This window comes from Cryptotermes secundus, unplaced genomic scaffold (genome assembly GCF_002891405.2).
Source record: "Cryptotermes secundus unplaced genomic scaffold, Csec_1.0 scaffold754, whole genome shotgun sequence".
Classification (NCBI taxonomy): domain Eukaryota; kingdom Metazoa; phylum Arthropoda; class Insecta; order Blattodea; family Kalotermitidae; genus Cryptotermes; species Cryptotermes secundus.
This window is the reverse complement of record NW_019744126.1, coordinates 939338-964366: the sequence shown is the minus strand read 5'-3', so window position 1 is coordinate 964366 and position 25029 is coordinate 939338. Positions and strand designations below refer to the sequence as shown.

The window sequence follows — 25029 nt, the reverse complement described above, 5'->3', positions numbered from 1 at the left end:
TGTTCATTATCGCTTTCGCGAGAATCCTCCATTCTTCCTTACCCTGAGCCAGCAGGCTCCAATGTGCACCTCCATATCCTTTTCTGGCAATATATATATATATATATATATTCGTCTTTACTGTTGACACAACAAATATATATAAAATATTTCGCTCACAATTTTGCCACGTTAATTGTGCTTTTATTTTCGGTTAAAATATAATTTCGCTACTTGTTTCGGCTTTTCATAAATCCATCATCAGGAGATATACCTGTTTTCTATAAACTTAAATTACTGAATTACTGGTTTTTTGGACTTTTTCCATCGTCCGGTATTCTAAAAAGTAGAAAACACGACATGTCGGAAAGTTTATCCGTTTCCGTCCTGAGGTGAGAGGGGAAGACACCTAGTCAGTTGGGTCCCTTAGAAAGAGCTAACCTCGATCACTGGACCTTTCTAAGGGGCCCAAAGAAACAGATCCAGTTTCCGATATGTCGTGTTTTATACTTTTTAGAATACCGGATGATGGGAAAAGTCCCAAAACCCAGTAAATCTGAGTGCTATGCTAGATCGTCAGATTCCTTTAGAACCTACTTAAATTGCTGAGTTTGTAATTTGTGCATGGATCCATATATTACACTTTTTCCCTTATTATGATCGATTTCTATTGTTTTTATGCACAGCCTCACTGTAATTTGCTGTGTAGGGATGTATTCATTAATTTGAAAAAGAAACATTAATATTCACTTTAAGATTAATTTAAAAATAAATAAAATAATGTGCTTAAAATTTAATATGACTATAAATTAGTGTGCACATATCATCACTGTGTTACGCAAATTTTCTTGTGAATGTGTTATGTTGTGCATAGCGTCGCGTCGCGTCGCGTCTATTTTGTGTGGCGTCTCCTTCTCTTTCTTCTTTTCCATTTTCCTTCTTATATGCTTTATTTTCTCCTCCTCTTCCTTCTCTTCCTTTCCTTTTACTTTCCTTTTCCTCTTATTCTCCATTTCCATTCCTTTTACCAGTACTTTCTCTTCTTCTCTTCTTCCCCCACCCGTCCCTTCACCCCTATCTTTCTCCCCTCCCACCACCCCCTTTCCCTTTCCCAGCTGAAGTATCCTGCCGTGACAGACACAATTTGTATTTGACAGAAAACGAAAGGCAGTACGAAAAGTACGAACAACAGAAACATGAATCGGCGACAACCGTAAGTACAGGAAAACACATCGACAAAATTCACAACAACAAAATAATTTAATATAAATTCGTACATAAGTAATATATATTTAATATTATTATATACTTATTACAAATCACAGTCAACATACAAATATGGAGAATAAGTGCGAAACGAAACATAGGGAGACCAAAAAATAAACATAATATAAACAGGAAATAATACATGATCGATATATTACCAAAATTACACAGTAGTTATTATCAAAAACCCACATTATTCTTCCAGTTAATCAGTAATACAGAGGAACATCGATTCGACAGATCCACAGACGAGAGAATAAATATATACAGTCAGCTCCCGCTGTAAATATAAGCAGGATGAAGAACATCAGTAGTAACATGAAGACATAACAACTAGGAACAATCGATCCAATGACGCCACACACAACAAACGACGCGACGCTATGCACAACGTAACACAGTCACGTAGAAAATTTGCGCAAGATACAGATGCATAATACTTGCACACTAATTTCAATTAATTAATTTTATTTTATTTTTAAACTAATATCAAAGTTAATATTGAGATATTTTAAATTAATCTATACATTCCTGTACAGCAAAATAGCAGCGATGTTGTGCATAAAAACATTAGAAATCGATCATAATGATGGACAAGTCTGTAACACATGGATCCATACACAAATTACAAACACAATAATTTAAGTTTGTGGAATGTGTCGCCTGATGATGGCTTCATGAAAAGTCCAAACATGTAGCGAAATTGTATTTTACTCCAAAATAGACGCAAAATTAACGCGATAAAACTGTGAGCGATTTATTTGGTAGATTTCTTATGCCGACGATATATATATATATAGACAGTGATAACCAGGGCCCGGATTTTGATGACCTCAAACTATTTAAAAAATGACCTATAAAATGAACGAAAAAATCCAGAGAAATAAACTAAAAATGTAATATGCAGGGCCCGGATTTTGGTGTCCTGAAAATATTCAAAAAAATGACCTATAAAATGACCGAAAAATTTCAGAAATATGACCTAAAGGAGAAAGAAAGAACACTTCGCTTCCATGTTATTTACATTTCAGAAAACATATGAAGAAAAATTCCTTAAAATGGCCTAAAATTACAAGAAATACCCTTACAAGTCCAAAAATTTACCAACAAATTACCCCAAAAATGAAAAAATGACCTTAAACCTAAAAAGGTCAAAAACTGACAAAAAATTACCTATAAAATTTACATTTCTGTAACCAGCAGCTCATATCCGAGATTTATATATTTAAGAGCATCGCATAGGATAAAGGAAAGAAAGATGACATATCATCAAAATCCTGGCCCTGGTGATAACACAACAGGATGCACTCTTAAAGATAGCAATATTCATTATAATATCTTTCCTCTGCGCCTAGAAATCTCAACACATACATTTCCTTGACTTTTTCAGCTAAACCCTGTCTCTCATCCCTCGAGAGTGCTCATTCTCTTTGATCTGAGTGTGCTAATAATATTTTACGAAAGGTACAAATTATGAAGGACTTCTTCACGCAGTTCTTCCATCCACGTGTTACTTCCTAGTTTTATGGCCCAAATATTCTCCTCAAGACCAGCTACGTTACCCTCGATATAGCATATTCTTCCCATAAATTTAGTGAAAATATTTCAGAACAGAGAGTAGGAAGTAAAAATTTTGTTTTGAACTTTATAATCATTAGATTTCAGACAGGAAGACAGGTTCTGAATTGAGTGATAACCAATCCCGCCCTTCACTTAGTGAACGTAATTTTGATTTTGTGCGTCACTAATACGGCTCGTGCAGCTGTTACTTACGAAATTACAGTAACACATTCCCAAAATCTACTTAGCGTCAGTGCCAGTTTGTTTCGCAAAGCAGCGCAATAACATCATCGTGCAGGATCGTGATGTGAGTTGTATTCCTAAACGAGTCTCGATATTCGATGAAGCTTCTGTTTTTGCGTGTACAGGTTGGAAATTTACATGCAAGGAAATGCATTACAGATGTACACAGAAAATATGAAATGTTATCCACTCCTCCATTTCATCCAGATTCCATAAAAGAACTGTGCAGTTACTGATTCTGTCATGTGGTGTTCAAGCACTGTATGTCAGTCGTTTCTATCGTCATTGCCACATAAACGCACGTTTATCGTGTTTTCGAGAATCTCACTAACAGGAGGGAAGGGGGCACAATCCTTTCTTCGGTATGTAAGCTCAGGTAAAGGTAAAGTTATCTCTGAACTTAACTAATTAAGCACTACACCATGAAGGCATATGGGAGAGTGGATGTATAGATCCATATTTCATGACCTCGGCACTAGTTGGAGGTGAGTGGTCAGCTTCACGCCCCGGTCGCTTTACCCCCTGGGAAAGAACCCCCGCTAATCATTGGGCAGAAGGTTGGGTGGACCCCAGAGCCGGTCTGGACGACGTGGAGAAGAGAAAATTCTTGACCTGACCGGGAATCGAACTCCGACATTTCGGCCGTTCGGCCCGTAGCCAGTCGCTGTACAGACTGCGTTATCCCGACTCTAATGTAAGCTAAATAAAGGTAAAACTATCCCTCTGCTTCATTAATTAATTTAACACTATTCTATAAAGACGTGGGGGAGTGGAGGTATACCTCAACCATTCCTAACCTCGGCATGGACATACGTGGTCAGGGTTGCCCCGATAAATTTGCCGCTAAGGAAGATGCCCTAGGTACCCGTTGTATAGGAAGGTGGGTGGGGCCCAGAGCCGGTCCGGAAGCTTTGATGAAAAGGAAAGTCCCTCGATTTTGACAGGACTCGTTTCCGTCCGCCCAACACGTGGCCCGTTTCTATACCGACTGAGATCTCGGCTCATATGTAAGCTAAATAATTGTATTTATTGAAAGACGCAGGAAATCGACTGCAGTAATTTTAGAACTAAGATGATACACATACACAGAGTCTCTCACCAAACATTTTGATTAAATAATTAATATTCCTTCCTATTCGGGAAACTATGAGTTCGTTTCTCGGCTAAGGGACCGTAAGGTTTACAAGGTAAAACATGTGACGATAGCTTATCGGCATACCCTTTATAATTCTTCAACTATCTGAACAATTAAAACGGGTGGTAAATATATATATACCACCTACTTAACATTAAAAATCTCTGCATTCAGTCCACAGTGTGAATATTAATGTGTGATGTCGAAATAAAAATTATTTCTGTAAACAGCATTAATATGTTGGTCATTGTAGTAGAGACACAATCGAGCATAGTGTCTTTTCGGATGTGTAACTTCGTACTGCAGTATAAGTTCACCGACGTTTCGGAAGAACGTACTACCTCCATATTTAGGACAGAAGAGTAAAGAGTCCAAAAAATCAGTAAGAAGCAAATGGAAGAAAGATGCTTGTTGTTGCTAGATACTTGACTTCCTCTTGGACCTGACGACAAGGAAATACTTTCCTCTGAATCATTAATAAAGTTCTGTCAACTATACACAGTGTTCTTCACAATCGCCGCTGCAAGAACGCAAATGCAACAGAGGCACATTTTCTGTGAGGTGGGGAACTTCTTCTAATATTGTTTACAAGCTGTTCGTATTTCCAAGGACTAACATTCTACAAACAATTCAGTTGGAAACGTGTGTTGAATAAACTAAGGGCCATACAATTTATTGAATATTGTCACGTGTTGGAGTGAATTATAAGAAGAGGGTTTGAATGGATTTATTGCACCTTATACATTTACATTATATATCCTACATGAAATAAGAAAACGGAAGGCTAATTGGATTGGTCATGTTTTACGCAGAAACTGCCTTCTAAAAGGAGCTATCGAAGGAAAGATAGATGGGCGGATAGAAGTGACAAGAAGACGAGGAAGAAGACGTAAGAAGATGCTGGATGACCTTGGGGACAGAAGAGGATACTGTCATTTGAAGGAGAAAGCTCTAGATCGCATTAAGTGGAGGAATTGTTTTGAAAGAGACTGTGGACCTGTCGTCTTGACAGATTACTGATGATGATGATGATACATTTACACAACTCTTGACTACAGATAATACAGCGCTCTCGTTATTCTACGTGCTCTCCAGTTCACTGTTGCGCGCACTTTAGTGTTCTCAGCCCTCACTGGTCATATCCTGGCAACTGATTTATCACAAACTCATTGTCACGTCAAATCATACATGAAGTTTTCTTTGCACCGCCCAATTCCTTTCTTGCAATTATGCTGCAACTGTGATTCCGAAGACTCGACTCGATTCAATTACTCATACCTCGGCAAGCTGGCGTCATGAAATTCGTCTCTTAAAGTAAAAGTCAAAGTTAAAGTCACATTGCCACTGACGGTCAGTCAGTCAGTAAGTCTTGGTGTCGATCCCCATCTGGGGTTCATGAAAAGAAATTTATTACTATTTGACCGTTACGGTCTTGTTTTTTGGGGCGCCCTCTCTGACGAGAGGACGGGTCTGTCTTTTATATATGCTGCTGGCCCTTCACAGCGCAGTTTTCCTCGGGTCTCAGTCCCTTGGGACTCTCGACCATATTTTACTGTCTCAGTTTTGAGACTCCCCTTTTCGTCGCTTCCTACGACTCGCAGGGTCACGGTGGAGGTATTCGAGCCCGTCTCCACACGGGATTTCATCTCTTCGCTTCCGACTACTATTCTATATCAAGTCAAAGTCAAAGTCACATTGTGACTGACGGTCAGTCAGTCAGTAAGTCTTGGTGTCGAGCCCCATTTGGGGCTCATGACCAGATATTAATTATTACCGTTTGACAGTTACGGTCTTGTTTCTGTGGGGCGCCTTCTCTGACGAGAGGACGGGTCTGTCTTTTGCATATGCTGTTGGCCCTTGCCAGAGCAGTCATACTTGGGTCCGAGTCCCTTGGGAGTCGCGACCATATTCTACTGTCTCAGAATTGAGACTTCCCCTTTCGTCGCCTCCTACGACTCGCAGGGTCACGGTGGAGGTATTCGACCCCGCCTCCACACGGGGTACTATTCTATAATACCGAACACTTCTTTATAACCACATTGCACGGACAATGAAGAAAACACAGTATATATTGTTGACGAGGCGTGTTTACCGCACCGTTGCCTAGCAATAGACGTGGTATTGTCGCGAATGTTGACTTCCGGGAGAATGTGATTATCAAGTCGTTACCTAGGAATGGGTCTATACGCCACAATATTTTAACGCGAAAATGATTACGTATCGTTCTTGCATTTATCTGCTTTGACGTCGGCAATCGTAATAACCATATAATTTACTGAGGAGCGACATGTGACAATGGGAATCTTTCTTATGCACTTTCTCTTTCCAGAGCCGTCACGACGCAACTAAACCGAGAGCCTGTTTAATATTCGAAATTCCCAAATTGATGCCTTCTTTTGCGTGACGGATAGAAGTTAGTACCTCTTACTGCCAATTTACATTTATTCCCCTTTGTTAAGTCTCCAAGCATTGTTTCCTAATGAATGATGCGCAAGTTAGGGAGAAAAGTTGTCTATTCTCACTTAATATTGTTATTTCCATCTGCAGTGTCGCGAAATTCAGAGAGAATAGACTCGGGTTGCAGCCATTGAGTGACAATATTGCCACTTATCCTCACTTTGTCAGTGTGACGGCTTATTTCGTCGTGTGACTCATTTAAATGCATTATTCCCCCAGCTTCATTTCCACTAGCTCAGGAATTTGGATCACTTGTCGCGAGGCAAGACATATCCCCGAATCTGCCTTCACTACTCACAGATGTCTCTCTTATGTTTTCATTCACAGTATGAGTTAATATCTTTATTACAATATTTTGATATTAAAGGAGCGATTTTAACACATTTTTGCATAAACCGGCAAGCACATTTTACTAACAGTCATACCTTTATTGAACGAGAACGATGATAGCTCAGTCGGTACACCGAGTAGACTGCCGACCGGAAGAATGAGGCCGAGGTATATATGAGAGATTCATACTGAATACATATTAAAGAAATTGGATTTTAGGTTATGGATTGGATTAATCTGGAGCGGAATGCGGTTCAGTTATAGGTTATTCTTAACAGAGTAATGAACCTTTTGATTTAGTTAAAGATGGATGTATCCTTGGGTATCTGTGAGGCTGTTAGCTTCTCAAGTGGTATTCTCCTCCACCCATGGTAAGTAATTTCTGAGTATAAAATAGCAGGAAATAAGTTGACTGTGATGAAATATGTGGCATTTTATGTTATGTTATGTTTGTTCATATTGCGAGTGTTATGGGTTATAATAATCTATAGTGTTGAAGCTGCATACGATGTTCTAGAGAAACATGCTACCTTTGTCTTCAGGGCTGATCACCGCTGTGAACAGACCAAAATTTAAATTCATATATTTCTATACCCTACTCGCATTATAAGTAGCTAAATTTGTGCGTACAGAGGAAACTCTATTCTTTTATATGCCTATGTAAAATAATGCTTTTATTTATTAATGTAAAAATTATTTTTATTTTCCATCATGGTTTGTTGCGACTCGTCGCAGTAACTGTTATGCGTGCAAACGCGATATATCTTCCTACATTTTAATTGGTTAGAACGTCATTCACCGATCACAGTGGCCGTGCGGTCTAAGACATGAACTGTCTTCGCTCGCTCGAACACTGGGATTGTCGCTCGAATTTCACTTAAGGCATAGATATTTGTGTGCTTTTATTCTGTGTTCGTGCTATTCTGTCTACAGGCAGCGGACTTGCGACGGGCTGATCCACAGTCTAAGGAGTCCTACCGAGAGTGTAAAAGATCAGGAGACTGCAAAGGCGACCAAGGTCCAATAAAATACTGCAGAGCCTTAGATAGATAGAACGTCATTCACTTTTAAGAAGTTTAAACCATCTGTTACATATGAGGCTTTTTAAACTAATAACTTACTATTGAGATATAGGAAAGTAAAGCTGCCTACCAATTTTTAAATTAATTAAACATCGCGATAAAAATGAAGTTAAGGGGAGAGCAGTCTCTCTTGACAATCGGCACTGGATGGAGTTGACTGGAGAGCTTCAGGCCCAGAATATTTTACCTTCACACAAAGGGTCGCTGGGAGCCTTTGAAAAGGAACCAAGATTAGGCCTGGACGCAAATGGGCGCAGAAAAATCTGCAAACCCGCCGAGAGAAATTCCCAGCTCTCCTGACGTTCAGCCTGTACCCAAGTCACTATGCTGACTAAGCCGCATGGCTCATTGTTGCACTGATATGACGGTGGAAAAACACAGGCAGTTCCCTCCCTTAGAAAAGATACATTACTTGGAAGCGTTCTTAAAGCTAACTTTTGTAATATAAATCTATATTTGACAAAGAAGCAAGGTCATAATTAGGGCTTGCTTTCCCGAACGACCAAAAAGGAACAACGAGAAATATAAATTACCTATTTTTTACTTAAAACGATACACGTAACCATCGAAAACCCACTAAATTATTATAAAACTCGCGTAGACTCCATTACTTTATGAAATCAGTTTGCAATTATTAGAATTTTTGAATACCATAAAACTTTATACAAAATGTACTCCAGAGCAGATCGTAAGGAAAAATTACTTTGTGATATTACGTTTGTGTTTCCGTCAGTAAGCTTTCGTTATTTTCCGGAAAGGATTACGGATTAACAAATTCGCGATCAAATTACAAACTAAGCTGATGGTATCGGCTTCGTTGCTGAAGTTCGTACAGGTTAATCTTTGTAACTCAAATCGGCGTAAAGCAAGGATTATGTGTAATGGTCTTCATACAGCCTAATCCCGGAGGCTGGATGATCATGTATGATTGTTTACCCATCCATAGGAAACCTGATAGTAGAGAAATATTGCGTGGTTATCAGCAGGTCATTGTGGGCCCTGCAAGCGTTTGTGCCATCATGGGATGGCTTAATAAATGATCACTAGGCCCATCGCCGATCGATTTACATGGAATCACTTTTACATCCTTTGTAATTTTTCATTCACTACCAAGTTATAATTTACAAGTAACAATCGATCACACTAGGGTCATAATTACATGACAGTCATTACCGGTGATATATCAGCTAGTGTCAAAATGCAATGTAAAATTCAATAATTTGTAATATTAATCACCGCGGATTAATCGCAGTAGACTTTTGTTTCGGCACAAAGTTGGCGTAATTTTCCTCTGTTTTAAATTTTAGTATTGAGTAAATACCTTAGTAATATCAGGAATGCTAATGTCGAGTTTTATTCTTTACATTACGTCTGTTAGAAAGCGGCCTCCGTAGTCTAGGGGTAACGTTCCCACCTCATGACTCAAGGTACGCGGGTTCAAACCCGGCGGAGATCGTGGAATTTTCCCGCCCAAGTAGTTTCCAATGCCTCTGGTAGATGGGGGAAATATCAGGTACCGACGGCCGACCTCGTTGGCTGAACGGGCTGATAGCACGCACCAGTACCGGTAGGGTATGGCGAGAGTAGAAATTAAAGGGGGACGCACAATGGACCAATAACTGGTCTAAGTGCATGAGAAAACCCACCCCTTCTAATAATAATAATAAATAATAATACGTCTGTTAGAACTATTCTAGCACTCTGTGGTCCAGACTTAAATATCTATTCCAAAATTTAAAATTCTTGTCCTGAGATTACTGCATGTGGAGTTCAGGATAATATTTGTGCTTCCTGGAATACTCCCCGTATGCTTTCCAACGTTTCTCTAAATAGTACAGTCGCCATCTTTGCGAGTGTTCTAGAAGTCATTACATACATTAGCGTTGGAGGGTTTGTAGGAAGAGAAGCTGCCATTGGACGAGTAAACCATGGGGCCAACCAACAGGAAGCGACCACAAGCCTATGGATTTGTTATTTTTTCGTCTGAGAGTGTCAAAAGGACTGTACTTTCGAATGTATAGCCGTTTAGATTTGTACACTGATATCTACGTTTCCGAAGGGCAAGCTTCCTTCATTTACAGCGCACACAAGGTAATGTTGAAGGTCGAGGGTGTTTAAACGCCGTATTTAAATCAGCGTCCGAACTGCTGGCAGACACATTTAACAGCTTCTAATAGATTTAATTACTTAATACTAATTATTTTACTTTATCACTGACATTGTTTCTCTTACTCTCAAAGAGCAAACTGAAAAAAAAATCTTAAACTCGTTTTGTAGTAACATAACTTAATAAATAAAATACAATAATTTTATCAATGCGCCCGTGCAATTTAAGAGACTCGTTCTGAAACATCATGTGTACGGCATCCCCTCACTAATGAACTGTAGCCTCCAAAATGTTGAAAATCTTCTCTTACTTGCGACAAGGCATTTCCATAATTAAATTCCATGGAAGAACTTGTACTCATTTGCTGATTCAGTAAAGCAATTTTGTCATTTAACTCTTATACCTTCTCTGAATGTAACTTATACTTTGCTAATCTTCTTGCTAAAATTTTTATTAATAGGTTATTTTGACAGACATTCCATACCTCAGATCTCAAGTAACTTCATCGTTGGTTAGATCGCTCGAATTATTTCGTTCAATTCCGAAGCCCAGTGTAACTTTTCGTGACATGCTATATTTTACTATGTTGAGTTATATTCTCGTGCAATATTCATGCTGAGAACCACCCCCTTTCGGCCGTCCTCGGATGCATGCTCAGTGTAATTGCAGCTACCTTCCAAACAAAACCTGAGATTACACAACGGATGGCAACAGCGCAGACGTTTAATATGGATTTTTGTTTTGTTCAAAGACGCTCTCAGATAATTAATAGGCTGGAATGGTGAGATAAAAGTGAACAATGAATTGGGAAGGATGCAGAAGGAAACGGTAGTGGCAAAAATTAAAGTTTTCCACAGAATTTCGACGGGAAGTGCTGAGGAATTCGATAAAAAATATCAAACAGAAATGTCGGTGACCGGACCTTGAGTCGAACCGAGAAACTCATAAATGCAAGTCAAAAGAGTTACCGCTTTAGCCAGTTTGGTTCAGTCCATTGTTTGGTAGATGTTTGTACTAAAATTTCTGCAAGCAAATAATTTCCTCGTCTTATTCACTTATTTACATTAATAAACTGAAAAATTTTATTTTTGCATATTTAAAGAAATTTGATTAAAATTTGATATAAGCTATGTTTTAGTTTGTGAGAATATGCAGCATTTAAAAACGGCAAACATTTTTATAATGTATTAGTAGCTTCACTCCATTCCAAGCAAACATTTCTCGATGTACTAGTCTTTATCTACTGCTATAAATCCTGAATTGATGATGTAATGTGTATTAACGATGTTATCGGCCTAATTATTCACATGAGTTTAACAAGAGACTTCTCACTTTTTGTACACCGTCTTAAGGCCAAAACTTCTACGTTGTCTTCACTTAAGTACATTCTCCGTTCAACGTTGAGGTTTTGTCATTATCAGTGGCGCACTTATGTCGTGTTTCATCGTCAAAATGGATAGAAAATATGACATGTGTGAAAGAATAATTGCTTTAAGTACAGTGAACACTTGCTTTACGAGGTTTGACACATGCCGATGTGAATATCTACCGATCTGAAGACTTTCTACTAATTACCTTTGTTTTCCCACATATTATTTTTTTAAATGGCTCTTCCAGCCCATTCAGTGCCCAGGCTTATAATTCAGTTTAACAGACAGTAGGACTCCTTGGACGAGTAATCAGCCCTCGCAAGGTCTCTACCTAAACACAGGACAACACAAACACAGACTAAACGCAAGCACACATCAAACATCGATGCCTTAGAAGGACTAGAATACATGTTCCCAGCTTCCGAACCAGTGAAGACAGGTCATGCCTTAGGTGGGCCGCACACCGGCATGCGTCAAGACATGTAACAGTCAAGATACCATGTCTGCGACATGACGCAAAGAAAGGAGCGCAGTTTAAACGAATGAGATTATGAAAACCGTCGCACACTCTTCTGAGTCATGATGCTGACGTCAGCTTCATGCAGACGAATCACGAATGAAGAAAGACTGCATCTTTTGTCTGACGTCTTGATGCAGTTGGTGTGCGGCCTCCCTTAGACTGCGCAACTACTGTGACCGGCTTTTCCCCCCATAATTCTAGAAAAAATTATACAGCTTTCCCGCCACTGAGAAAGTACACGAGCAGCGCTACTGGGCACGTATCCATGGCAACGCCGCATTTGGGAACACGGGACACGCTCATTCTGTGTGCAGTACACTGTACATTGCGCACTTTAGCATTGTGCCTTACAAATTTATGAATTTGTGCTTGAAAATACACAAAAAATTAAATTGGAAATACGTCTAGTCGTAAGAGTGGAAGTAAAGCTGACAGTCAAAAAGGTGGCTCAAAAACGACGCAGATCTACATCAATATAGGAAATTATGGACGTTATTAGAAGAATGGAGAGTGGACAATCTCGCCCTACTCTTTGTTCGGATTTAGGTATGGCTCATTCTAATGTAACAAAATTAATTACAATTGCACATAAAACTAAAAAGACAATGTAAATTGCAGCAAGGAAAACCGCTACATCTGGCATGTAGTCACATGGTCCTGTGGCTGAAAAAGTTGAACAGTTTCTCTCAGTGTGGGTTGATAAGCCAAACCAAAACTTTCATCTCTCACAAAGTGCTGTTCTGATAAAGCGAGGAGTCTGTTTGATGATATGAAAAAAATTAAGGCGGTGATGACGCATTTAGAGCAAACAAAAGCTGGTTCGCTAATTTCAAGCAGCGAATTCATACTTACTACATGAAATTAACAGCTGAGGCTGTTCCATCGGAAGAGGAGTCAATGCTTTAGTACTGTGTTCTGCAGGAGACAAAGAACTCTCTTTCTTGTTTCAAAAAAGAAATATGAAGTGACTCTAATTGATTCATAGGCGACAGAAGATGATCCAATCGAACCTTGTGATCTACAGGTAGGGCATTCCTCTCGTCAGTAACGTTCACATATTTCAATGTTAGAAGAGAAACTCGGTCTTTTTATAAATGGAACGCATCCCATTGGAATACATTATAATTCGTCTCATATTTACACTGATTAGATACACGCCGGCATCTTTAGGAACGTATCCTCTGCATAAAACAAGGTTTTGCTCTACTTCATATAAACCGAGAAATGTTATGGGTCAGCCAACCAAAGAATTCCCAAGAGTGATGGGGATAAGTGTTACTAGGAAGGGAGAGCCTGTTCTCTAAAGCCATGTTCGTAGCCTTCCTGCTGGTGCTCCTTGCTTCACATTCTAGAACGAAAAACGGGGGAGTGGAAGAGCGGTGGTGGAGCGAGAATGGTGCAGAAAGAAAGGATAATCGCATTGGGTGACAGTCCTTAAGAATCCTTTGCCTGGCTCCAATATATCTCTGACCATCATTTCTGTAACATATTTCATATCTTATACATCCGACGTCGTGGCGGTTTGCGATCGCGTCCCGATGTTGACCTGAATGCACTGAAGATAAATTCGAATGTGTGCAGACAGCTCTTCACTTACTCTCGTTCCGTGGGTGGTCTGTAAGTGTGATGCTGTCTCACTCTGTCACTTGTGCTGAAATGCAGCTGTCTCCATAAGTCTGGAACCATAAACAGTACAACACAACAGTAACAAAATATGCTCATTGTGTTTATCATTCACGCCTACTCAAACACACAAACTTACTTTTCAATCGAAGGGAACAGAATGCATTGTTTGTGGTGTGATCTCACTTTATGCAGTCGCAATTCGCTCTTGAAGGTGCTACTGCGTGTGGTTCCCAACTACCGGACCGCAGGCTCTTCCCCTCGCGGAGTGGAGTAGTAACTTGGAGCAAAATTGCTATAAGGAAGTATTTCGTGTAGAGCAGGAAGTATTTTAGCTCAAGGGCGATATTCATGTGAAACAGGCACAAGGAAATTAATACGCTCAATCGCAATATCCTCGCAAAATTCTTGGTGTATTCACTTCTAATTTATTTTAACAAAAGTCTGGTTTATTATATTACATAGGAAAAGCAGATATTGAAGTATAACATTAAAATCGGAATTATTGAATTTTTGAATATTTTCCATCTTCTGATATTCTAAAGAACAAAACATTTTGGAACTGGATTTGTTTCCGTCCTGGACCAAGATCCAGTGCTAAATGTTAGCTGTTTCTAGCTGATCCGACAGTGTATCACCCTTCCACCTGAGGACGGAAATAAGTCCAGTTTCTTAAACGTTGTTTTCTTTCGAATATTAGAGGGTGCACAAAGTGGAAAAGAAACTTAATAATCTCAATTGGCATGCACAGTCTTCAATATTCTGTATAACTGCCGTCATGTTGCAAGCTCTTACAAGCAGAAGAACATGTATCTGACATTGCGTTCCCTTTTTCTGCCGTCTTTGTGCAACGTCGGCCATCATCAGGCCCACAGGTTGTTGTGATGAAGGGCTCTGCTGCTTACTGCAATACTGTTCTGCTTTTCTTATGCAGTTGCCTCGGATTGATTCTAAGTTGTGTATGCAAACGAGCCCTTCTATTTGGGTGCCATTGAACACTATTACACCTACGTGTGTCATTCCCCATGTCAGAGACAGGCAGCGATTAACGTCACATTCGCCATTCCGTTTGCTTCCGCCTACTTACGTCAACTATGACAAAAGAACGCATTAAAATTCGCAGTAACTGAAATTGCAATGGTGCAGAGGGTCACTTTTATTGCTGTCCGAGATCAGTTCAAACACCCGCCAGTCGCAATATACTTTAACCAATCATTCTGCTAGCGTCTATGTAACATTTAATATTAGAGGTTCTCAAGGTGATGGTGACCGCCTCTGTGGTCTAGTGGTCAGAGTTTCTGGTTACCATAAGTCCCGGATTCGATTCCCAGCGCTACTAGGTTTTCTGAGAAGTAGTGGATCTGGAAAGGGGTCCACTTCTCCTCTTGAGGATAACTGGGGCGCTATTTCAAGGAAATAGCGGCTCCGGTCTAGAAAACCGAGGTTTACGGCAGTAGGGATACGTTGGGCTGACCACGTGACACTCTCTATCCACAAACATTGGCACTAACTTCGTCGACAAGCGGCGGTCGCTCGGTCAGTATAGTTCGCTTGGGGACTACATGCCACGGAGAATTTGTTTTTTCAAAACGATGGTTATGATGAATTATATCTTCTTGGGTATATCGGCATGAAGTCCGTCAAAATAGAAGCGAAGCTGCTTGGTGCCTCATTCATGTTGGTTTCTTACTACGCTTCTTCTTTGAGGCTGAAGTTGCAGTTTACATTATCCTCCGAAGCGTCGGTTGACTTTCAACAGACTACATGGCTCTGTATCCCAGAAGATAGAACTCTTCATAATCACCGCTGTGGGAACCTCGATTCGAAGAATACACGTGTTTTCGCTTCATGACTGCGAAATCTCATTGTGCATTCCAGCAAGTCCCTGCATTACATATCAGAAGATAGAAATCTTCGTGTACGTGTATTTGACATGATCACAAAATCGTGCACAGGCAAATCCGGAAGCAATATGGATAGAGGAACGCGTGTCTTGTCCAAATCTAACTTACTTACTTACTTACTCATGGAACTGAACCCTTCTGGAGGAGCCACCAATTCTGCAGCTACTCAAGAATTTCCCAGAATTTTATGGAACCCGAAGGTTCATTACCGTCTTCACAAGAGCCCTCCACTGGTCCCTATCTTGAGCTAGATCAAACCAATCCATACCATCCCATCCTATCTCTTTAAGGTCCATTTTAATATTGTCCACCCACCTACGCCTTTGTCTTCCCAGTGGTCTCTTTCCTTCTGGCTTTCGCACCAATATCCTATACGCATTTCTCGTCTCGCCCATTCATGCTACATGCCCTGCCCACCTCATCCTCCTTGACTTCATCATTCTAATTATACTTGGAGAAGAGTACAAGTTATGAAGCTCCTCATTATGCAGTTTTCTCTAACCTCCTGTCACTTCATCTCTCTTCGGTCCAAATATTCTCCTCAACACCCTGTTCTCAGACACCCTCAGTCTATGTTCCTTCCTTAATGTCAGAGACCAAGTTTCACACCCATACAGAAACACAGGCAAAATTATAGTTTTGTATATTCTACTTTTTATGTTTTTGGGCAGCAAACGAGAAGACAAAAGGCTGTGGACTAAATGGTAGCAAGCATTGCCCGAGTTCAATGTCCTCTTAATTTCCTTCTGAATCAGATTTCGATCTGTTATCGTTTTTCCCAAATATCTGAACTGTGCCACATTTTCAAAACATCTGTTTCCTATTTTTATGTCATGATTTTGTCTGAATTTAACACAGCTATAAAATGGCAGGGATTATTATTACAACAACAACTGTACGTTTTAGTTAGTGACACTTTTATTCACTCGTAAACGATCCTGGTGTCAGTTGGGAGTGTCTCTTTCCTCAGTCCTGAAATGAACGATTACAGATTCTTATATATAGTGCTCTTACGAAGAATGGTTTTCCTTCTATGACCGATAAAACAATGAACAATGATGGTTGGTTACTTGTACGTTTCTTCACAAACTGGAGCGGATGCATGACGATTAACGTGTAACTTCTGTACACAGGCTAGTCTATACTTTGGCGGGGAGTGCCCTTGTCAGGACGATATACTGACTCTGGGGCTCTGTTGTACACGGCCTGTCAGTGCTATGTGAAGTGAACATGAAGCTGACAACTCATCTCTATACAGTAATGAAGTTAATAATGGGTGTACACTTATCTTCAGGCATCCTATACACATTCATGCCCTTCTGTTTAGAACCAAAGGAAACTTTACCCTCTTCTTTTGTCACTGAACATGCAGAGTTCTCAATTGATTTCTCATTTTCCTTCGACATGTAACATATAATTTGTAAATATGTATATTCACTATGTGGTTCATAACTATCTCAGTATTTGACGGGTCACAATCTTATACAACGAACTTTTCAATATTGTCCATAGAACCGAGAAACACAAACAGAAGGGTCAAAGGAGAATTTTATATTATAGGACTTACTATTTGCATCAGGCCATATATTGTACAGACATTTCTTTTTCCTTTTCAGAATAAAGTATGGTTTCCATTACATTTGTATCGATTGCTTATCGCAGTCATGCATGTCATACATACAAGGTAAGAAAGCTTAATGAGTTCTGCTGTAAACAGTGCTCACCCTAGCGGTTTTTACACTTATGGAATCAGAATATTCCTAGCTCTTACAAACATATATTATGAATATTTTATCAGCATTATATATTGTCTATTTACTTGCTTTCTCCTTATAAGGGATTATAATATCGAATATTATTAATGTCACAATTTTTTTTAATTAGCATCAATATTTAGTAGAGAATTTGCTAGTTATTTCAATGATCTGTCTCCATACAAATTTCACAGTCCTAAATCCAGCGTTTCATTGCTACTCACTAACAAACCAAAAGTTAAATTTGAATTAATGAAGCAGCCATTTTGTGTCTTACATTTTACATACACACAACAAAATCTGCAAATGATTTGAAGATCTGTTACCATACGTAATTACACAATCTTACATTAAGCGGTTAGAGTGTCGCTGTTACCTCGCATGTTCGTTCGTCTGACTGTAAGAGGTAAAATAGTGGAGATTCGCGTAGCATCCAGTGGCACAATATCCCCACAAAATTTAATTGAAATCGTCGAAACGTTTTTCGAGTTCAAACAGACAAAGAAATAGAAAAGATGAGCTACGGTGCGACGAGCCCTAAACGAGTTCATTTCATGTACATCAGGCAGAGAATCCATAATAAAATGGGAAAAATTCTTAACATATACGAGTAAGAATGTGTCCTTATGCGAAGATCCACAATGTTTTGACTATAAGGCTCGGGTTTTCCTAAGCAATGCATCAGAAGCAGTAGATATATATTAGAAAGTTCGTAGGAATCAACAAATAAGAGAAGTTAGAATTAAGTGGAATATATTTACAGCATTTTCTATTTTGTAGACAGTTAAACTAAAATGACTCAATTCTGTGTTCAGTTGCCACCAGTTTAATATAAAATCATGTTACTGAACATCCTTATATGAAGAATATTATCCTCTGTGTTATGTTGTCGTGTAGCCATGGTAGAGAGTTACCAACGTTTCAAAAATTCTGCTAGGCCCATCATCAAGAGAGCAGAGTAAGCCCTTGGCACTGGCTTATTCTTCTCTTCTGAAGGCACAGCCAGCAATTGCTTCCGAAAGTTTACAACTTTCTGACATAAAGAACATGACGTCAGAACACGGATAGCAGTATCTTCATAGCCACAGATTCCATGTATTTTTATATCAGAGTCTAAAGAGTGATCCAAGAAATAGAATTCTCGCCTGTCGAAAGTAATTTCCTACTTGGAAATCTGCAGATCTCTTCTTGGAATTCCGATGTTACACAATAAAGTATCGCGAAAGCATAATGCTTTCTCAATAATAAGAGAATAATTTAAATAGACAGAGGAATCTTCTTTCACGGAAATCTTCAGGTTAATAAAAGAAGATGCATCTGCATTTAATAATCAATTTCTCTATTTGTCCCCTTATATTATATTTTAGCATCCTGTTGCATTGATACTTCACTCGTCCAGTTGTATGCAACATAACACTTTGTTTTAAATTGTCACTTTAATCACCTTTAAATTTCTTAAAACGTCATTAAGATCACATTTTATTTTACTGTTGCGATATGTCTCGGCCCTCTAAGGCCATCCTCAGGCAACTGCCAACCGACTGAACCCCTCACACTTTATCAGCTCGCAGCAGTAAAGCAGTTGTAGCATCATGTACTGTATTGTCATATGATCTGACAGAGTTCGGCGGTTTCGATTGGTTAACAGCTGCCTGAGAATGGCCTTACAGGGCCGAAACATGAAGCAACAGTGAAATAAAATGTGATTTTATTGACATTTTAGTAAATTTAAATATGATCGTAATGATATTTTAAAATAAAATTTATATCGCATTAGAGATGGAATATTAAGAATAAAATTTTGGTATCCTTTATTGTTTCGGCATGTTGATCATATTTCATTCTTACAAGTACAATACCATATCTGGAGAGGGTTTCGAAGTAGAGACCGAAAAGTTACTTGTTTGATTCTCTATCACACTAACATACGAGATTATTAACGACATAGTCTGTGTGGATTTAAAGCTGATAATGAAAAATGAATTTTGAAATTAAATTAACAAATTAATTACGGAGCATTTAGTGAAAATTTGTAAGCTGGAGTGCCCATCATAAAGCTAGCTAAAGGTGACGACTGAACTAATACAGACAAATGCGATAACTTCTTAAAATTATTATTTCTCACTGGTATGTCGTTGATTTGGTCGTAAAGAAATAATTTTGCGTATATTATTCGACGAGTCTTTGAAAACCTTCCACAGTATTAAACCAGCTTCGACCGTTTCATGAAGCACACTCCGTTTTTCATCCAGTACTGCAGCATCCAAACTTTTTGAAACAAGAGCGACATCTTTGTCGCTTTTTACCCTGTACATTATCCAACCCCTAAGTTTATACTGCTCTCAGCCACGGTGCAGGCCTTCCCAATGGACGGATCGGATTAAGACTCCCTTCCACCTGCAGATGAAAGCAGAACCTTGTTCAGAATGTTCAGTTCTGTGTAATATGTAGGATAAATATTTCCGATTCTCTTTAGTACCATAACATTCAGAAATTAATAATTGTATCTACAGCGGAAACATATGCCAAATATGATTACTCGTCCAAGGAGTCCTACCGTCTGTGAAAAATGATCATGGATCTGAATAAGAGGCCTGGGCCCTGAATGGGGTGAGGAGCCATTGAAGGAAACGGTATTTGAGATTTGTTATGGATACTTCACTTGCTACAAACGTTTAAGAGAAGTTAATGAAACATCGTTACATCAGAAAAGGATCAATCTGGAGGACTGAATACATTTCTCATTTAATAATAATTACATATTGAAATACAAGAATGTTTTTGTTATAATTTCAAATATAAACACATTGAAGACTCTAGCAATCACTTCAATCTAATTTTGAAATTCTTGAGCAGTTTGGCCTAATCAATTTCAAATGTTTATAATTTTGATTAAAACTTTGAAGTAATTTAATAACTCTCGAAATCGAAGTAGATAATTCACTGCTGTGTCAGTCAGGTAATCTAGGTTTTTGCTAAATGATTCGTATATTCTTGAGAATTTGAAGCTTATAGAAGAGCTTCAGGCCGAGCACGGTAGCTGAGCGGTCTAAGGCATGCACTGACTTCACTCGCTTGGAAGCCGGGATCGTGGGTTCGAATCACACTCAGGGCATGGATGTTTAGTTTGTGTGCGTTTTTCTGTGTTTGTCTACAGGTAGAGGCCTTGCGACGAGCTGATCACTCGCCCAAGGAGTCCTACCGTATGTGTAAGATCTGGAAAAACCGAAGTGAACGGAGTTCATGGAGGTAGTCCTAGACCCACTGGGACTGTAGTGCCAAGGGAAAAAAAAAAAGAAGAGCGTCAGATGTTCAAAGACCAATAATCTTAAACATAAAATAACTAAATGAGTGAAAAGTAAATGACATGTAATAATTTGTCTGAATTTTAAATACGCACAAAATGCAATGACACTTTTTTTATTTTGCGTCCCAAAGACCACTAAAGAGACCTTAGTCCCAGCGCAGTAAAAACAAACATTTCTTTTTGAAAAAAAAGGGAATCAATGGAATTATGTACGAGTATATTTTAGTACTATATTGAACATTAATAGAAGTTCTGTTTTCGAATTCCCATATTTCTCAAATTAATTTTAAATCCAATCTATTCAGATACACTTACTCTAAACTAAAAATTTAAATTTACTCTCTATTTTTTTTAAGCTTCTGCACGGAAAATCTTGTTACAGGATAGTACGTGCAGTAAACATCTATCTCTGTAATCGGCCGTGAGGCCCACAGGTTTGTGAGACGTCGAGGTTCCCACATTTTCTAGACAGTCGACTCACAGATGATGGTATAATTGTCAGCCTTACGAGCTGGCCACCCTTTACCACGCAGGAAGTTTCCTGCTACTCATTTCTGTTAGAGGCTGAGTTGACCCCAGAGCCATAGTGCGGCTGGAAGGATTAAGTCAAATGAATAATCCAATGACACTGAGAATTGAACCCGCTAACGTCTGGTTTGTATCGTAGTGGTTCAACCAACTACGCTACAGAGTGCTCCAGTAAGTTCACTTCCTTTTCATATAACTCCCGTACAATATATTCCTCAGGGAAATGTTAAAACATTGTCACGTGAATTAGTGGCTATAGACGGCGTTCGGATTTGTAATTGAATTCATTGACCACATATGAGTAGTAACTACAAATATGTATGACACTGTTTTTTATTTTCACACTACAAATCACTCCAGATTAGATCATCTTAGTCTGCTGTCACTACTGTTCCTAACAGTCCTCAACAATCGCTATTCTTTTACAACGTTTTCACTATTCGCTTCCTGGCAACGGATTTTAACAAGGAAGCTATAACAGTCACGCTCCGGATGTCATTGTACTACAGCACGCATAAAGTCTTCAAATCGCACGCTATATCTTCTCTTTACAGGTTGACTTTCAAGCGTGAACTCACCTGCACTCAATAACTCCATCCCTTGATTCCACATTCCGATATTTTGCTCCGAATCTCATATCCTGGCAGGCTGGTACCTCGAGCTAGACTCCTTCAAGCGATTTTCAGTGTCTTTTATAACCACTCGGCCCAGACCACAGCAGAGAACATGGCCTCGGCGTGGACCTACAGAAAATATCTGCCTGCAGCACTTATTCTATTGCTGTGTGACTTTTCCGCGCATGCGTAAGCTGCCCGCTCCATAGCAACGGTCCGTAAGCGGACCGCAGAACACAATGCTCCTGTATTCTTTGCCCCGTGTGTTATGGCCGTTGTCTAGCAATGGATCTACATATCAATTTTTCTTTCCAGTTGTCTAAATAATCTGAAATTTAAATATATCAATGTTCGGATTTATAAAATACATTCATTATTCTCCATAAATATATCGGAACTAGAGTCCTAATCGCACGAATTCTTTTGCAGAGGAAATAGTGTTACACAACAAACGAAGAACGAGCAAGTTGTCTGTCAGTTCTGTTTATGAAGTTTCTTAAGTTTGTCACTTTCATCGTAGAAGGCGAATATTAATATAGATACTCATTTATGTCGAGAAAATTATACTTATAGTAAAGGCAGTCCGTTATACTGGAATTTTTGTTTCCTTATGAAATTAGCTTACGAACTTCAGGAAGAAATACGGAATGGGGTGATGTCTCTTGAAAGTGGAATAATCTTTTCACGTAAGACATAAATTCAACCCGACTAAAGTCTCTGTCACATGGAATATTGTAACTACTATCAGATGACCTGAGGACAACCTGGGAATATTTAGGTGTTCCTTACCAACATTCAATGTAATTTAAACTCGATTTATAAGGCTATTTATTCTGAATTCGTGCTAGCTCCTACATAACTGGTTATAATTATTACATAAAATCCAGGACATAGAAGGAGGAGAGGCAGGGATGGTTTGTGGTCAAATACCGCCCGGCCAGGGTTGGAGCGGGCTGCCATCGAGAGATCGGAACGACCCCAGTCGAACGTAGCCGAAATGGCGATCGCGTCTTGCGCGAAGCAGCGCAGGGGAAAAGCCGGGGCGTGATCAGTCTGGTGCAAACCTCCGGTTCGCGCGCTTCGTAACCGCCATCTTTCCCATGCGGGCTCGTCTCCCAAAACCACTTGGCAAGAAGTAATTCTACCTAGTCTGTATATTTGTTTTTGTATTATTACCAATGATACTAGTTCTCTAGTGCCATTGTTCCAGACGTGAGTTGTGTTTTAATTTTCAAACTGCTGGACACTTTCTCTGTGTGCGTACATTTATTACGTATATATATTTCTTGGTCAGTTCCAGAAACATTGAATCATTTTTCTCGTGTTATTACTTGACCTTAACAAGGATGCCACTTGGTCAGATAACATTCTTCCAACGGAATTGTGAATTTTGTACAGAACTGTGTGAGCAATGTTATATTTGAATTGTTGAGTAAATTTCGCAATTTATCGTGATTATTACAGTTCTTAAAAGAAAGTTTTTTGTGTAATTTAGAACAAAATATTTTCTGAGGTTCTTTTCAACTGCGAAATGTGAATGAGTGCTGAGCAGTATAACTGATGAAAGTGGTGTTTGTTCTGATTAAACCAACAAAATCTACTTTGCTTCAATAATATGATCCATTATTTTCTGTGTATACTTTTATGTCTGTGATGGTCGTTAGTGGTTGATATAAGTCGGCAAATATATTCCCATCTCAAAACGTTGTTTCGCAACATTAAAGAGGGGGAAATGAAGAAATCAGTGTAAAACATCTTGTGTGATTTGTGAAAGTTTTATTTGTATTAAACCTGTAGACCATCGCTCGTCGAGATTGCCCCTGTTCATCAGATCGGCTTCAGTTGTTTCCTTAGTGTTTCTGGATTTAAAAGATGAACAATGAACGGGCCCTCAGCGTCACGTACTGTGGGCCTCCTTAGAGTTATCTTCTTTACTCTCTGCGTCAACAGCGACACGGCATCGGCGACAGCGGTTGTGGCGACTGGTAAAACAGGTAAGTGTCGGACATAATTGCTTAAATATGTGAACTAGTATCTTAGAGTCAACTAATTTTCGTCAGTCGAATTTAGAAAGTGCATTAACAGTGTCATGTTGAAATGTATGATCATAGAGTTGGTCGAGTGCATTCGGAGTTGGATGACTGATTCACGGAGAAAGTTGATCACAGCATCAAATTGGTACGATACAAATGGCCCTAAAGTTCTGTTGTCAGTTTCCAGGCAGTATTCTCCGAAACTAGAATAATTCTATTCATTGTCACTTCCGTGGGGACAAGCGGTAGCATAGGTGGTTCAGGCACTATGCTACAAGCCAGAAGGTGGCAGGTTCAATTCACGATGAGGTCATTGGATTTCTTTCTATTTACCTAAACCTTCCAGCCGCAACATACCCCTGGGATTGACTCCGCCTCTAAGAGAAAGGAGTACCAGGAATCTTCCTTGGGGTAAAGGCGGCCGGAGCATAAGGCTGACAACTTCACTGCCATCTGCGAGTCGATTTTCTAGAGAATGTGGAAGCCTCACAACCATATGGACCTCCACGGCCTGTTACAGTAATTGCTTTACCTTTTTGCCTTTATTGTCACTACCGTTTGATAGGGGATTTTAATTGACACTATGATCGATATGAATTCGCTTCTGTCAGGGGATTTTAACAGAAAGTGAAATTTATAAGCGACTCACATTGAGTTACTAAGTTGAAAGGAATTTTGACCCAGAAAAGTGAAATTTATCCGCAAGAACATTTTGTTTGACTCTTTAATTACTACTATATTAATTTTTACCAGATTTATGATACTTTCTTGAAGGTTAATGATGTAGTCTGTTAAATTCTCTCACCTACTTACGCAACGGTTGCTTCTAGAAGCATATGCTTGCACGTATATTCCGTGACCATTGAAACTAGCTCTATTCAGTGGAGCAATGTGACTGTCACATAGTACGTGTTGCGGGGTACGGAAAATGTTCCAGTAGCAGGGAATAGTGTGCAGAGGCAGAGTTATGTACATACTACAACACGACTGTTTAAATACAGCTATTACAGCTGTTCTCGGTTTCGCATTCTCCTACTTGAATGTTTATACTACAGGTAACCGGGAAGGGACACAACAGAAATGGTCACTACGTGTATGTGACTTCTTGTTAATTTTGACTGAAGAGCGATTTAGTTGAATATCATGTTGTGAGAGCATGCTTGCCTGATAAATGTACCCAAGAAGTGTATCAGTTTTACAGAATTGGAATAGCGCAG

General features: G+C 39.3%; 1 protein-coding gene across 1 annotated transcript in view; it reads left to right on the top strand.

The window, feature by feature from the left end:
- The first annotated feature begins 22844 nt into the window (after nt 1-22844).
- LOC111874527 (hemicentin-2) overlaps nt 22845-25029 on the top strand; it is a 941243-nt gene continuing 939058 nt past the window's right edge. The window contains exon 1 of the mRNA XM_023870097.2: nt 22845-23773. Within this exon, the coding sequence (XP_023725865.2) occupies nt 23659-23773 (115 nt within the window). The 5' untranslated portion in view covers nt 22845-23658. The remainder of the gene's footprint in view (nt 23774-25029) is intronic.